The 15,679-nt window shown below is 53.9% G+C and overlaps 1 protein-coding gene across 1 annotated transcript; it reads left to right on the plus strand.

Annotated features, from left to right (window-relative positions):
* The first annotated feature begins 208 nt into the window (after positions 1-208).
* Positions 209-15,284, plus strand: LOC118520218 (IgGFc-binding protein-like). The gene is made up of 10 exons (XM_078063557.1): positions 209-229; positions 573-1,095; positions 3,072-3,271; positions 3,432-3,573; positions 3,700-4,391; positions 5,477-6,005; positions 6,476-7,077; positions 10,981-11,376; positions 14,700-14,989; positions 15,124-15,284. Exons 1-10 carry the CDS (start codon positions 209-211, stop codon positions 15,170-15,172), a joined length of 3,444 nt encoding a protein of 1,147 aa, XP_077919683.1. The 3' UTR covers positions 15,173-15,284.
* The last annotated feature ends 395 nt before the right edge of the window (positions 15,285-15,679 follow it).

The raw sequence follows: 15,679 nt of genomic DNA on the forward strand, positions 1-15,679 counted from the left end.
CACCCAGCCTTCCTTGACCCCTGCTCCCTGCTGGCCCAACCCCCTCTCTGGTGCCCCTGCCTCTCCACTGCCCTTCCTCTCGAGATCTCCCCCTCTTTTTCTCTCCAAAGTGGTCCCTCCCCTCTCTCCTCCTCCTGTCCCCACATCCCCTCCCTCCTCTTTCCCCGCTCTACCGTCCTCTGCTGCCTCCCAGCCCCCAGGTCCACGGATGCCCTCCGGTCCATCTCCGGTCCCTGAGTAAGGAGTTTCCCCTCTCTCCCTGAACTCCAGGCCCGCCTCACCATTCTCCCTCCCCCTCACTCAACTTCCCCTCTCCAGGTCTCCACACACCTTCCCACAATACCCACTCCCAAGCACTGCCCCGAATGTCCCTACCCCTTGAGTCCTCTCCTTCACCCCCTGTCCCTCTTATGACCCCGGCAGTCCCTGTCCACTCTTCCCCCGTTCTGGCACACCACCTCTCTTCCTCCTTGCACACACTGCCCGCACCACCCCTCCTCCCAGACTCCTCCCAGTTCTCCCCAGACCCGGCCCTCCCCCCTCACTCCAGGCTGCCCCACCCCTGCCCGCAGGTGGACGGCGTGCGGCGCTGCCTGCCCTTCGCGCTGACCAGGGGCAGGGTGCGCGCCTTCGCGCGGGGCGCCTCGGTGGTGCTCGCGGTGCGAGGGGGCCCGCGCCTGCTTTTCGGGCTCGGTGGCCACCTGAGCGTGGAGCTGCCTGCGGCCTACCGCGGCCTCACTCGCGGCCTCTGCGGCAACTTCAACGGCAAGGCGTCGGATGACCTGCAGCTGCCGAGGCCCGGGCCCTGCGCCGCGCCACGTCCCTGCCCGGGTTCGGGCTGTCCACCGGCCGCCGAGGACGCGGGCGCAGACGCAGCGTGGCGTGGCTCTTGCGACCTCCTGCGCGAGCCCAGCGGCCCGCTGGCACCCTGCCACGCACTCCTGCCGCCCGAGCCCTTCTTCCAGGCCTGCGTGGCCGACATGGGTCGCGCCCGCGGGAACCGCAAAGTGCTCTGTGCCTTCCTGCAAGCCTACGTGGCTGCCTGCCAGACGGCTGGTGCGGATATGAGGCCCTGGAGGGCTCCCAGCTTTTGCCGTACGTCCCCCGCCAGAGGGCTTTCCGGCCGGGTGGGGTCCGCGGCGGGAGACCGCGGTCTGGGCTTCATTCATAACACAGGTGTTAGTTGAGGACCTACTATGTGTCGGGCCCACGCTAATGATACAGCACCAAACAGGACAGAGTCCTGCACACCCTATGGTTGGGAAAACAGATTTGATTTTATCCCTCAGCTAACATTTACAAAGCACTCATTCAGTATCAGGTGCTGTGTTAAAATTGTTCCCCCTGGACCAGCAGCTGCAGCAGCAATATTCAGGGCTTGTTTACAATGCAAATTCTTGCCCTGTCCCAGACTTACTGAACCAGAAACTCTGGAGTGGCACCCAGCAACCTGTTTTAACAAGCCCTCCAGGAGACCTGGACACAAGGCTGGGTCTGAGAACCTGTTTTATCTGCTTTAAGTCAGCTCACTCCATCTGTGAACTGCTCTAGGAGAGAGGGACAATTGTCTGCCTCCTATAGTCGGGGACAGAGGCACAGAGAATTTTCCAGATCTCACAGCCAGCAGGGGGCAGAACTGGCTTGTCACCTGGCTCCAGAATCCTCTCTCTGACACCTTATGGTTTCACTCCCAACAATAATGTAAAAATAGTTCCAGTAGTAACATGAAAAGAACAGCTGACCTTACTGTGTACATGCTCAGTGCTAAGCTCTCAATTCTCCCAACAGCCCCATCAGACAAGTACATTTTATGGGTGAGGGAAACCAAGGCATAGATGGTTAAGGAATTTGCCCAGAGTCACACACCTAGAAAATGACTTATTAGCTGGCACCTGAATATTTTGTTCATTTAACAAATTCTCATCAACTTCCAATTTCTGTCCACATGTATCTTCCATAATCCTCATGGACTCTGGGCCCCACCTTGACTTATCATTGTGGTATCAGTATCTATCTCCTCCTGACCTCTTTCTGCCTCTAGGTTCAAATGTTCTTGGAGGAAATCTGTATGGGTTGCTCTTTACTTACAGACTGATGGCCACCTCCACCTCTGTCTGTCATGGTCATTTTCCCAGCCCTGGCCCAACTAGCTGGTCATGGATACCCAATGCGGCCACTATATCAAGCAGGACTCCTAATGGCAATGTCAGAGTCCCAACTCAAACTGAAGGAAGAAAGACCAATCTGAGGCATATATAACTGCGGAGACTGGGGGTGTTCCTATCCTCAGGCTTAGCGGGATTAAGACTTTTCAATTGCAGTTAAAAAAAAAAAGTCAATTTTTCTTCTCCGTCTTGTTCGTCCCTTCCATCCTCTCTCTGTGCTAGCTTTATTCTCAAGCAGATTCTCCTCTGGTGGTAGCAGCAAGGCTTTGGCAACTTCAGGCTGACAATTCTATCAGCTTCAAAGCCTTTGCAAAAATGTAACACCCTTTTCCCAGTGGCCCCAGCAAAAGTCCCAGGGTCCACCACCCACAGGTTTTGCCTGTCCAGTTATTGTGATCCAGAGGAGGGAAGAATAATCTGATTAGCCAGCTCTGGGTTCTGTACACATCCCTGGAACCTGGATGTGAAATCACCTCAGTCCACATGTTGAAAGTAAGGATGGGTAGTTGTCAAAAAGCAAGTGGGGGTATTATTGTTAGAAGGGTAGAGAGGGCAAGAAAAGACATCCACCACTAGAATCCACTGACAGGTTCCCAGTGGACCCAAATAAGCAGGATAAAAGGTGGGGTCACTTGGTGGTTCAAGTAATAGTCAACCCCTTCAGCTGGGGCTGGGATTGGGAGGGAAAACCCCAGAAAAGACAAAGAGCAGGGAAGCCGTGTTAGTCCTATCTGGGATGCATTCAAGTAGCCAGCACCCCGCATAGCATGCAGACACTGCTCAGTCTCTGCTGGTTGTTACTGCTGTTGAGGTTAATCCGAGGGGGAGGTCTGCAATCTGAGGGTGCTGGGTCAGCGGAGGGTAGGCCCCTGGCTTGCCTGCGTCTGACAAGTCCCCTCTCCACAGCCATGCGGTGCCCCCCCAACAGCCACTACAGTCTGTGTGCGAACCCCTGCCCTGCGGCCTGTCCGGGTGTTCAGGAAGTGGTGCGGCTCCCCACTCCCTGCGCTGAGGGCTGTGAGTGTGAGGATGGATTCTTCCCAGCCGGGCGTGACTGCGTCCCCGCGGACCACTGTCCTTGCTTCCACGATGGCCAGTACTTCCCTGTGAGCATCCCCTCGGGTCCTTGTCAGAGCTTCACTTGGGTCCTCCCACTTTGCCTCGGATGTCCATGCACTTCCTTGTATGGGTCTCATCTCAGAACCTCTGGCTGCACCCTCCCTTCAATGCTACCTCCCTCTTCACCCTCCCTCCCCTCCTCCACAGCCTGGCCAGACTGTCCTCATCCAGAATTGCTCCTCCTCCTGTACCTGCCAGCTAGGGGAGGGCGTGGCCTGTGTGCCCTTCAGCTGCCCTACGGAGGAGGTCTGTGGCATCACAGATGGAGTCCTAGGCTGTCGATTGCAAGGTGCCCGGGGCTGTGGTCTGAGGGGTCAGAGATTGGGGCATGACTCCTAAGTCCTGGGAAGGAGAGGACTGGTGACCCAGACTCCTGGGACTCATATGTGCCTGATCTTCTCTCTCTCCCCCACAGCCACCTTGGCCCCTGCCCCGAGCTCTGTGGCCCCGCCACTGGTTTCCTCACCTTTCCCACCCCTGCTCCCCAGCCCCAGTCCCCAGTGCCCAGAAAACTCCCGTTTTGTTCCATGTGGCTCCGCGTGCCCAGCCACATGTGCCAAGCCCGCTGCCCCGGATCACTGTAGCCACCCCTGTGCTCCGGCCTGCCAGTGCCTACCTGGCTACCTGCTGCTAGGGGGCCGATGTGTGCCCCGTGACCACTGCTCCTGCTTCCTGCACCAAGGCCGGACTTTCTGGAGAGACAACTGTACTCAGCAATGCCACTGCCCGACCCTTGGTGCCCCGGGGAGCAAGCTTCCCCAGTGTTGGCCTGACAAGTGCCATGGTCACTGCAAGGCCTCCACAGGTGGCTGGTACCAATGCCTGTTAGCCCAGTCCCCACCCAGTCCCACTGTCCTGGAGAAGTCACTGGTCTGCATGGCCACTGGAGACTTCCACTTGCACACATTTGGAGGAACCCACTATGAATTCCCTGGCTCCTGTGTCTACCGCCTGGCTGGTCTCTGTGGCACAGCCCCTGCCAACCTTCAGCACTTCAGCCTGGATTTGACCCCACTGCTGCGGCCACGTGGCTGGACCAAGGCCCTGACCCTCTTAGCCTGTGGCCTGAGGCTGGACATGAGTCCAAAAGATCTCAACCGCATCCGGGTGAGTTTTCAAAGGCTCCAGATCAGCCTATTATCTCTTACCATCCCCACTACCCACAGGTAACCTGTAGTGACCCCTCTTTTCCTACTGATGCCCCCTTTATTGACTCTCTCACTGGTCCTCAAAGATGTCCTCCAATTTCTTAGTGGCCCATTGACTTGCCTGTTGACCCCTTCCCACAGACTCTCTATTTGAGACTCCTATTACCCTTGAGTCTCCTATCACCTTCCCATTAACCCTCCACTGAGTCCTTAGTTGACTCCCCTTTAACCATAGACTCAGCCTTGATCTTCCCATTGACCTTCCCTTTCTCCCCCATCGAATATCCCATGAACCCATTCATTGCCCCTCCCCAACTGATCCTACTACTGTTATGTTGACTTGCCCATTAACCCTATTTACTGTCCTCTTGATCTCACCCCAAACACCATAGATATGTACTGAGCTATCAGTTAACCTTCCTAGTAATCCACCGACTGGACCATTGATACCATTTACATGTCTATGGATCTTCCCATTGAGCTTCCTATCGCCATTGAATTTTCAGGGCTTTTTATTATCCCAATTGTGCCTGTCTTTGATTCTTAGTCTCACCCATTGAGCCTTCCTTAGACTGTCCCATTAAAATTCATTGACTCCACCCCCTTTTACCCACCAGCTGAGCCTCCCCATTGCCACCCAAAGCCACCTTAAGCATTCTCTTGATCCTCATACCCCTTATATTTGTCTGTCCACATCGCCATTATCCCTCTTCTTGATCCTCCCATTGATCCCTTACTGACTCCTCCCTACTGACTCCCTATTTATTCTTTTTACCCTTCGTTGATCTCCCACGGACCCCTCATGAACTCTTATCTAATCACTCTACCATTGAACCCCCTGCCCCATGGAATCCTTTACTTACCCTCCAGTTAGCCTCCACTGATGGTCCATTGGATCTCCTTATGATTCCTAATGACTACCCCTATTAACCAATGTTCCCCTTGATCCTTCTCTGATCTTTTATTGACATTTCCAAGAATTTCTACTGAAATCTCCTACATCCTTCTCCCGCTGTTCTTGCCACCTGCATGCCCTCCCTGTAGGTGGATGGAATTCTGGAATCGCTGCCTTTCTTTCACGGCCACTGCCTCCGTGCCTACTACCAAGGCCGCCAACTCTGCGTAGACACGGACTTCGGCCTCTCCCTGACCTACGATTGGGACAGCCTGGCACGTGTAACGCTGCCGGGGCCCTATGGACCCTACCTGTGCGGACTCTGTGGCCAGCACGGCCCGAGCAGCTCCACCGTGCCGGTGCCCGACACCTGGAAGGTGGCAGAAGTGCCGGGCTGTGGCCCATTCTGCGGGTCCCTCTGTCCCAGCCCGTGCCCAGTGACCAAGCGCCCTCAATTCGCTGGAGACGCGTACTGCGGGCTGCTGGCGGCGGCCGAGGGCCCCTTCGGGCCATGCTACGCCGCGCTGGACCCGCTCCCTTTCATGGACAACTGCCTGGACGACGTGTGTCGCCACTACGGCGCTCATCACATCGTCTGCCGAGCCCTGGCCGCCTTCACTGTCGCCTGTCAGGCTCTGGGCGTGCACCTGCGGCCCTGGAGGACGCCTGACTTCTGTCGTGAGTGCCCGGGGGTTGGCAGAGATAGCGGGTGAAGCTCGGAAGAGCTAGGATTTGGGACACCAGGGGCCGGACGCGAGAGGACCAATGGGGAAGTTCAGGCCTGGGTGGGTGGAGCTAGGCGCAGAAGGGTGGGACTTGCAGAGGAGTTAGACCTGGAGGGGCAGCAGTTTAATTAACGAGATCTTCCTGTCTTTTGTGCCTGTCTCATTGTCACTGTCTCTCTGTCTCTCCGGTGCTTCGCTGTGCCTCACTGTCTCTACCTCGCGTTCCCATTCTGTTCCTCGTTCTCTCTCCCCGCGGTGTTGCTCTCCACGCCCCCCGCCCCGGCCCCCCATCCTCCGTCTCCGTCTAACGGTCTGTTCCTCTCAACCGGCTTACCCCTTTCTCTGTCCCTCGCTATGTCTTCCCCGCGTCTCCCCATCTCTCTCCCCTCGCTCTGACCCTCCCACCGCCGCGCCTCTCCCCAGCCTGGCGGTGTCCGCCGCACTCGCACTACGAGCTGTGCGGCCCGTGCTGCCCAGCCACGTGCGCGGGCGGAGAGAGCTGCTCCGGCCGCGGCGCCAGCGGCAGCCGCTGCTGTGAGGGCTGCGTGTGCGACGCGGGCTTCGTGCTTAGCGGCGCCGCCTGCGTGCCGGAGGCCAAGTGCGGCTGCTTCCGCGCCGGCCGCTACCGAGCTCTGGGCGCCGTGTGGTACCCCGGGCCCCGCTGCGCGCGCCGCTGCCGCTGCGGCCCCGGCGGCGCGGTGACGTGCGCGCCGCGGCCGTGCCGGCGCGGGCGGGTGTGCGGCCTGCGCGGAGGCGAGCGCCGGTGTCTGCCCGAAGGCCGAGGCAGCTGCGCCCTCGCCGGGCGCGCGCACGTGCTCGCCTTCGATGGCCGCGTGCTCACGCTGCCGCCGCCGGCGCCCTCCCCTTCTGAACGCTGCCTGCACGTGCTGGCCCGCACTGCGAGCCGGGGGCCCTGTCCCTTCAGCCTAGACGTGGCGCGCGACGGGGCCGGGCTGCTCAGCCTGCACCTCAACCTCTCCGGGCACCACCTGCAGCTAGACCGCACCCTTGTCGGCGTCATCACGGTATGCGTCCACTGGACTGCGCCCACGCCCCGCCCTCTCCCTCCTGGAAGCGCCTCAGTTTCCCCCACCGTGTATAAAAAAAAAGGGGGCATCTCTGTCCCTCAAGGCTTACGAGATGGTGCAAGTATGTGACAAGGTAGAAAAGCATTGCCTGGAACACAGTAATGGCTCACTAAAGCATAGCTGTTAGGTATGCATTATCACCTCCTACCCGGGATTGGAGAAAATCAGTCATTCAGGCTTATTTCAGTAAATTGTATGGAGAGTCTCCCTGTGGTCCAGGAAAGCCCTGGAGGATTTGATGGGGAGCAAGTCCTGGGAGAGCTCACATACCTCCAGGGAAACAGATGATAAGTAAATAAATAAGTAAAATAAGTAGTACATCTGATGATGGGTATAAGAACTATGAAGAAAAATAAAACAAGGAAGAGAGAGAGTGTAAGAACAGAGTAAAGAGGTTTAGCATTTATTTTTTTTTTTAAGATTTTATTTATTCATTTGAGACACAGATAGAGAAAGCACGAGCAGGGGGCAGAGGGAGAGGGAGGAGCAGGCTCCCCGCTGAGCCAGGAGCCCAATGTGGGGCTCGATCCCAGGACCCTGGGATCATGACCTGAGCTGAAGGCAGACGCTTAACCATCTGAGCCACCCAGGCGCCCCGAGGTTTAGCATTTAAATAAGGTGATGAGGAAGACCCCACCGAGAAAGTAACATTTGAGTCAAGATCTGAAGGAGGTGGGGACGCCTGGGTGGCTCAGTCGGTTAAGCGTCTGCCTTCGGCTCGGGTCATGATCCCGGGGTCCTGGGATCGAGTCCCGCATCGGGCTCCCTGCTCCGCGGGGAGCCTGCTTCTCCCTCTGCCTATGTCTCTGTCTCTCATGAATAAATAAATAAAATCTTTAAAAAAAAAAAAAAAAAAAAAGATCTGAAGGAGGTGAGGGAGGGGTCCATGTGGACATCTGGGAAGGGGCAAACCAGGCAGAGGGAACGCAAAGTGCAAAGTTCAGGGAAATGGCGTGGAAGCAGGCTCAGCCTTCATAGCCCCAATCCTGACCCCTTTCCTCCTCCACAGGTGGATGGTGAGCACTGCCGGCTGCCCTGGGTATTGGCAGAGGGCAGGGCCTGGGCCACGTTGGAGGGCCGCCATGTGGTGGTGCACACGGCCTGTGGGCTACATCTCATGTATGACTGGGGCAGCCAGGTGCGCCTAACTGTGCCTTCCACCTTCCACGGCCAGCTGGTGGGGATCTGTGGGGCCTTTGGTGGCAAAGTTGGCCCCCTTGACCTGCCTCTAGACAAAAGATCCTGGCCCAAAGGCCTGGTCACTAACCCCTGCCCGCTGCCCCAGCCCAATCTTGACTTTAGCATCAGCTGCCCCACGCAACTTGCCCAGATCGTCAATGCTTCCGAACTGTGTAGACTTCTACAGGCACCAGATGGTCCCTTTGGCCGCTGCCTGGGCCATATCAGCCCCAAGCCTTTCCTCAGGATATGCCTGCAAGACATATGTCATACCCGTGGCCAGCACCTTGGTCTCTGTGATGCCCTCACTGCCTTTACTGCAGCCTGTCAGGAAGCTGGCATCCCTGTGAAGCTCTGGAGGGGCCCCAAGCTTTGCCGTGAGTGCTCTGGCTGGGTCTGGAATGTATCTGGGGCAGGTTGCAGGCAGCAGGAAGAGCCCCTCCTGATGGGGATCAGAGAAGCCTGGACATAGATGGAATTGGCTAAGTAGAGTGTAGGGGGGGAGGGCATCCAAGGGAAAGAGAACTGTAATTGCAAAGGTGTGAAGGTGGGAAGCTAGCCTGACCAGAGCAGGAGGCAACAGGATTGGAGAGGGAAACTTGCATCCTAAGCACGGGCCTTTGCCATCCACCTGCAGCCATGGCTTGTCCACCCCGAAGCCGCTACAGCATCTGCGCACGGACCTGTGATGGGGGCTGTGTCCAGCCTACCAGCCCTGCACACTGTTCTACCCAATGCTATGAGGGCTGCCAGTGTGACCCTGGACTCATTTTTGATGGCACAGACTGTGTGTCTCAGGACCACTGCGGCTGCTTTCACAGTGGACGCTACATCCCTGTAAGAGAGGTCCCTAGGCATGGGCGGGTGGGTGCAGAGTTTCCCATATCTCGTCATAAGATGTTCCCTGGACCACACTGTATCAGTCAGCATTTGCAGTTGTAAATGACAGAAAATGATGCCAAGTATCTTAAATACAACAAGGATATATCTACCTTTAATTGTTTAAATTTGAGGCCTTCAGGCATGGCTGGATTCAGGGGCTCAAATGATGTCACTAGGACTCAAGTTTCTTTCTTTCACTCCTGCCTTTTCCTTTTTCTATGTTGGCTTCTATATGAAGTAGGCTCTAGGTCCAAATACTACAACAGAGGCTCAAAATTGCAGTGACTTAAACTCAATAGAAGCTTATTTCTCTGTCATGAACAGTCCAAGAATAACCAGTTTGGTTCCTTCAAGTCAGGGACACAAACTCCTTCTATCATGTGGTTCTGCCTCCCCTGTAGTATTGCAATCATCTGCTCCTGACCACATCTACATTCATGCAAGTTGGCCAGGAAAAAAGAGGGGACAGGGAGGTCAGGCCTCGTCTCTTTGAGGGCATAACCCAGAAGTAGGACATACCACTTCTGTTCACATCCCATTGGCCAGAACTTCACGGAAGGGCCCCATCTGGCTGCAGAGGAGGCTGGAAGACATATCTTGCGCTGGGTGGTCCTGAATGCAGCTATAAGTACTAATTCTGGGGAAGAAATGGAGAATGGATATTTGAAGACATGCCTAGCCTCATTCTCCAACCGCATCTGTATGTAGGGCACGGCTGTCTCCTCCTGCTCCAAGCTTATGATGTACATTTAGCCATCTCAGTGGAGAGACAGGCTTCTCTCTCAATAGTTACAGCAGAAGTCCCAGTGCTGACTCCTCTTATCCCAGTGTAGGTCATTTGCCTATCCCTAAGCCAGTCACAGAAGCCGGGAGATGGGGTACTCTGATTTGTCTCTGACTGGCCAGGCCTGGGGCATGTGCCTAGAGCTGAAGCCAGAGCGTAGGTATACCACCTAGGAAACCCCACAGACTGAGAGTGGGGCCAGTTCCCCAAAGAAAGTGGAAGGCTGTTCCCAAAAGACCGTGGATGGACCCTCAGCAGGCAAAGCGCTCCCTTCAAGGTTTTGCAGCTCTTGGGAGTCCATTCAGAAATAAAGAAAGGACCCCCAGGAAGGCTGACATAGTTGTCTTGGAGATTAGGGGCCACTGGATAGGAAAAAACATGAATGTTTAAACCCCAGACCACCCTGGAAATGAAGAGATGCCGACACCGGGAGGAACAGGGCATAAGAGCTGATACCTTGGCCATTGCTTGTCCACTCCACACCAGCACTGACGCTAGCCCCACATCAGAATTTGCAGAGAGCTCTTAAGGCTTTTCACACACCAATGAAAAGCAGGAGGGTTGTCCGGGATTAAAAGAGACTAAAAGACCACAATAGTCAAATGCAGTACGCAAAGCTTGATTAGATCCTAATTCAAAAAATATCGTTTATAGATATTTGGAGAGACAACTGGAGAAACTCATCAAACTTTTTTATTTTTGCCCATCTCATAGAGAAAAAAAATAGCTCAATGGATTTTTAACTTGTATTTGTCTTATTAGGAGGTTGAGCATTTTTTCAAATGCCTAAGAAACATTTGTATTTCCTTTTCTATTAACTTTCTCAATAGCCTCTGCCCATGTTTTTATGCTGACTCATTGGTCTTTTTTTGATTTCTAGGAACTCTTTATATATGAGGGAACTTAGTCCTTCGTGATATATGTTTTACACATATGCTTTGTTGATATTCATAATGGTTTTTTAAATCCAATTTTGAGTCTGTCTGTCTCTGCAGGTTGGGGAGGCACTGGTCCTACCTGGCTGCCAGGAACGCTGTATGTGCTTGCGTGGTCAAGGCCTCCAGTGCCAGCCCTTTTCCTGCCCACAGGGCACAGGCTGCATCCTGGATGGGGGTGTGCGGTGCTGTGAGGCTGGGGAGGGTGCTACATGCCGCCTAGAGCCAGGGGGCCTCTTCATCACCTTTGATGGCTTCAGTGGGCTCACACCCATGCCTGTTACGTCCTGTGCCTATGAGCTAGCCACATTGGTGGGTTCCAGGCCTGAGGATCCTGACTGGTTCCATGTCATTGTTGACTTCCTGCCCTGTCCCGGCTGCACTGCTCACAAACCACGAGTGATCATCGGCTTCAGGGATGGCTGTGCAGCTGTGGGAACCAATCAGGAAATATGGGTAAGGGACTTCCTCAATTCTAGCCAAGACTCTTTCATAACCTGGAACTGATCCCTGGGGCCTTTTGATCCCTCATTGGCCTTCCGTAGCCTTCTAACATAGGACTGTCCCATCACCCTGATCGCACATTGACCTTCATTGGCTAAATGTCCTTGTCCTGATGTCCCATGACCCATTAGACCCCACATAAACTTCACCTTGGACTTCTCAGGACCCACTGACTCCACCTTGACTCAGGTCCTGCTGAACTCCTGGGAACTACTGACTGAGTGATCAGAGCTCTAATGGGGAGGAGCCCAGGCAGAGTGATCAGGGCTGGAATGGGGAAACAGTGGAAGCCCAGAGGAGGTACCCTCAGTTTAGGAGACCAGTGAAGACTTTCTGGAGAAGGTGACAGATGAGCTGGGACCTGATCTTAGGCTGGGGAAGAGAGCAGGGAGGAGTGTTGCAGAACAAGGCCACCAGGGAAAAGGAGGGACCATATTTGGGGAGTAGTGGCAAAAATCAACTATTGAGTTTAAAATAGCCCAGTAAATGTCCGTGGACTTAGGGCCAAGAAGGTTGTTAGCGACTTAAGAAATCACAGCAGGGAGGGCGCCTGGGTGGCTCAGTCGGTTAAGCTGCTGCCTTCGGCTCAGGTCATGATCCCGGGGTCCTGGGATCGAGTTCCGTGTCGGGCTCCCTGCTCAGCGTGGAGTCTGCTTCTCCCTCTGCCGCTCACCAAGCTCGTGCTCGCTTGCTGTCTCAAATAAATAAAATATTTTAATAATAAAAAAAGAAATCACAGTAGGGGGACGCCTGGGTAGCTCAGTCAGTTAAGCATCTGCCTTCGGCTCAGGTCATGATCCCAGGGTCCTGGGATCGAGTCCCACATCAGGCTCCTGGGGAGCCTGCTTCTCCCTCTATCTCTGCCTCTCTCTCTGTCTCTAATGAATAAATAAATAAAATCTTAAAAAAAAAAAAGGAATCACAACAGGGGGGCAGCTCCTGGATTGCAGGTTTGAGGACTAGCAGGAATAGACACCTCTCTTGACAAGTTGCAAACTCCCCTTGTCAAACAGATGAGAATAGAGCTAAGCCAGGAAGAGGCAGAGGGCAAGGGTATGTTAGAACTGATTTACATTTAGGATTTTATGATGGGAGGCACTCAGGGATGTTCACGTGCTGATGGGAAGAAGCCAGACAAAGAGAGGTTGGAAATCCAGCAGAGAGAGATGCCAGGGTAGAGGGCACCTGCCTCTCCTAAGGAACATGGAAGCAGGGGAGCAGCAGAATTGGAATCTGGGCAGGCAGACTGGATAGTATTTATAAGAGGAAAACAAGCCTGAAACCCCATGCTGAGAAACAGAATACAGCTGTGCGGTGGAGACTAATTGTAAGAGTGGGTGGACGGTCCAGCAAGAGAACAGTTGGGGTATCTGCCACAAGCCGGCAGATAAGCTAAGCCAGAGCCTTTGGTTAAAGGGTCAAGGGACCCTGACTGTGTGTCTCCTAAACTTCTAATGTAACTATGGGCAAGTAAGTGACTCAACCTCTCTATACCTCAGTTTGCTCTACCACAAAAAGTGGTGATAAGAATAGTACTCACCGGGGCGCCTGGGTGGCTCAGTTGCTAAACGTCTGCCTTCGGCTCGGGTCATGATCCCAGGGTGCTGGGATTGAGTCCCACATCGGGCTCCCTGCTCGGCAGGAAGCCTGCTTCTCCCTCTCCCATTCCCCCTGCTTGTGTTCCCTCTCTCGCTGTGTCTCTCTGTCAAATAAATAAATAAAATCTTAAAAAAAAAAAAAAAGAATAGTACTCACCACCTAGGGTAGCTGTGAGGATTCCTGCAAAGTGCGTGGCATATACTAAGGGCTCAGTAAGTAGAAGCTGTGACTGCTCTTTGGGGCACCTGGCAGGCTCAGTCAGAAGAGCTTGAAACTCTTGATCTTGGGGTCATGAGTTCGAGCCCCACGTTGGGTGTAGAGATTACTTAAAAGTAAATAAACTTAAAAAAACTTTTTTTTAAAGCTGTGATTGCTCTTGCAACCGCTTTTATATTATTAATGGAGAGACAGTACATATAGCAGAATGGTTAAGAACACAGGTCCTGAAATCGGACCCCTTTGGTTCAAAACTGGCTCTGCCACTTACCAGCTATGTGAACCTGGGCAAGCTATGTTACTTCTCTGGGCCTCAGTTCCTTCCTTCCTTCCTTCCTTCCTTCCTTCCTTCCTTCCTTCCTTCCTTTCCTTCCTTCCTTCCCTGCTCCCTCCCTTCCTTCCTTCCCTCCCTTTCTTTCTTTCTGATTTTATTTATTTGAGAGAGAGAGCATGAGGGGGGGGAGGGTCCGAGGGAGAAGCAGGCTCACTGCTGGGCCTCAGTTTTTTCCTTCCTTCTTTCTTTCTTTCTTTCTTTTTCTTTTCTTTTCTTTTTTCTTTCTTTCTTTCTTCTTTCTTTCTTTTTCTTTTCTTTCTTTCTTTCCTTCTTTCCTTCTTTTTCTTTCTTTCTTTCTTTCTTTCTTCCTTTCTTTCTTTCTCTTTTTCTCTTTCTTTCAGATTTTATTTATTTATTTGAGAGAGAGAGAGCATGAGAGGGGGGAGGGTCTGGGGGAGAAGCAGACTCCCTGCTGAGCAGTGAGCCTTGATCCTGGGACTCCAGGATCATGACCTGAGCCAAAGGCAGTCACTCAACCAACTGAGTCACCCAGGCGCCCTCTGGGCCTCAGTTTCCTAATCAGGAAAAGGCAAGAGGCACATAGGCCTACAGTACTGATCTACCTTGTCAGAGTGTTAGTGAGGATTTAATATCACTTAAATACTTTAATATCATTAATGACATAAAACAAGTTAGGTGACAATATATAAAAATATCAATTGCATCATATACTGCAATATACTGTCATACATTATCTTATAAATAACCAAATATTAGAGCACTTGGACTAGTGCCTGGCACAGAGTGTGTGTAAACAGTTATTAGATTATGAAGACACAGGTGAGAGAGATGCGACAGGTTCCAAAGGCTTTTTGTTCTCTAAAGCTCCCTTTTAGGAAAGAGTTTATTACGAAAAATTTCAAGCATCACAAGAGAAGAGAGTGGTGTTATGAAACCCTGTTACAGTTACAAATATTTTGCCATTCTTGCTTTCAACTTTTCCTCCCACTCTTTTTGCTTTGTTCGTGCTGGAGGATTTTAAAGCAAATCCCAGACCTTATTCCTCTAGCGAGGACCGGCATATGCGTTTCTGATAGAGACACGCAGCAGGATTCACAGTGGCTTCTGAGCCCACGTTGGGATTCAAACCCTAATCTCCTCCCCGGCCCGCCTCCCCAATCTGCAGGTGAACGGACAACCCGCGCGGCTCCCCGCCCAAGTGTGCAGGGGCGTGGTCGCACGCTGGGCGGAGGGCTCCCGGGTTGTCATCGAGCGGTCCTCCACGCTGCGGGTGCTGGTGGGGCCCGAGGGGGCCGTGGCCCTACGGGCCTCCCCCGCGCTCCGAGGACGCCTCCGAGCAGCCTGCGGAGACTATAATGGAATTGCAGCCGACGACCTGATACTCCCAGGAGGACTCCGGGGTGCCAGCCTAACCGACGTGTTCCAGGCGTGCCGAGCTCGGGGCTTCAGCAACTGGTGAGGACCTTCCCTTCTCCTGCCGCGGTACTTGACTCACATCGGCAGAGGGCGCGATCAACGCAACTCCCTGAGCCCCAGGCTGCCTTTGGGCACTTGGAGCTCACACCCCGTCTCTGACTGTCTTCCCGCAGCACGGAGAAGCTTGTCATGCCAGCCGTGACACAACACTTCACCGCCTGACGCCGTCCCTCTGTGTGTCCCCATGGCTGGGACCTCCCGACGCACACCTGCCCTGGGGATGGGAACCCACGGACCTACCCGAGATTGTTTTAATAAATAACTTCTGACCAAACCTGCTTGTGCCTCTATCTTCTTCCCAATGCCCCTGCGCCCCGGGAGACACAAAGGTCCCAACCTGGGGCGCCTGGGTGGCTCAGTCGTTGAGCGTCTGCCTTCAGCTCAGGTCGTGATCCCAGGGTCCTGGGATCGAGACCCGCATCGGGCTCCCTGCTCAGCGGGAGGCCTGCTTCTCCCTCTCCCACTCCCCCTGCTTGTGTTCCCTCTCTCGCTGTCTCTTTCTCTGTCAAATAAAAAAAATTAAAAAAAAAAAACCCAAAGGTCCCAACCTCTAGTTCCCCCGTCTCCCAGGACCCCAAGAGTTAGGTTGGGATCCTGTCCCCTTCAGACTCAAAAATCTGAGTGGGAGCGCCTGGGCCCCCCCTCCTCCTCCGTGTTCCCAGACCCGCA

Source organism: Halichoerus grypus, chromosome 15 (assembly GCF_964656455.1).
Source record: "Halichoerus grypus chromosome 15, mHalGry1.hap1.1, whole genome shotgun sequence".
In the NCBI taxonomy this organism is placed as follows: Eukaryota; Metazoa; Chordata; class Mammalia; order Carnivora; family Phocidae; genus Halichoerus; species Halichoerus grypus.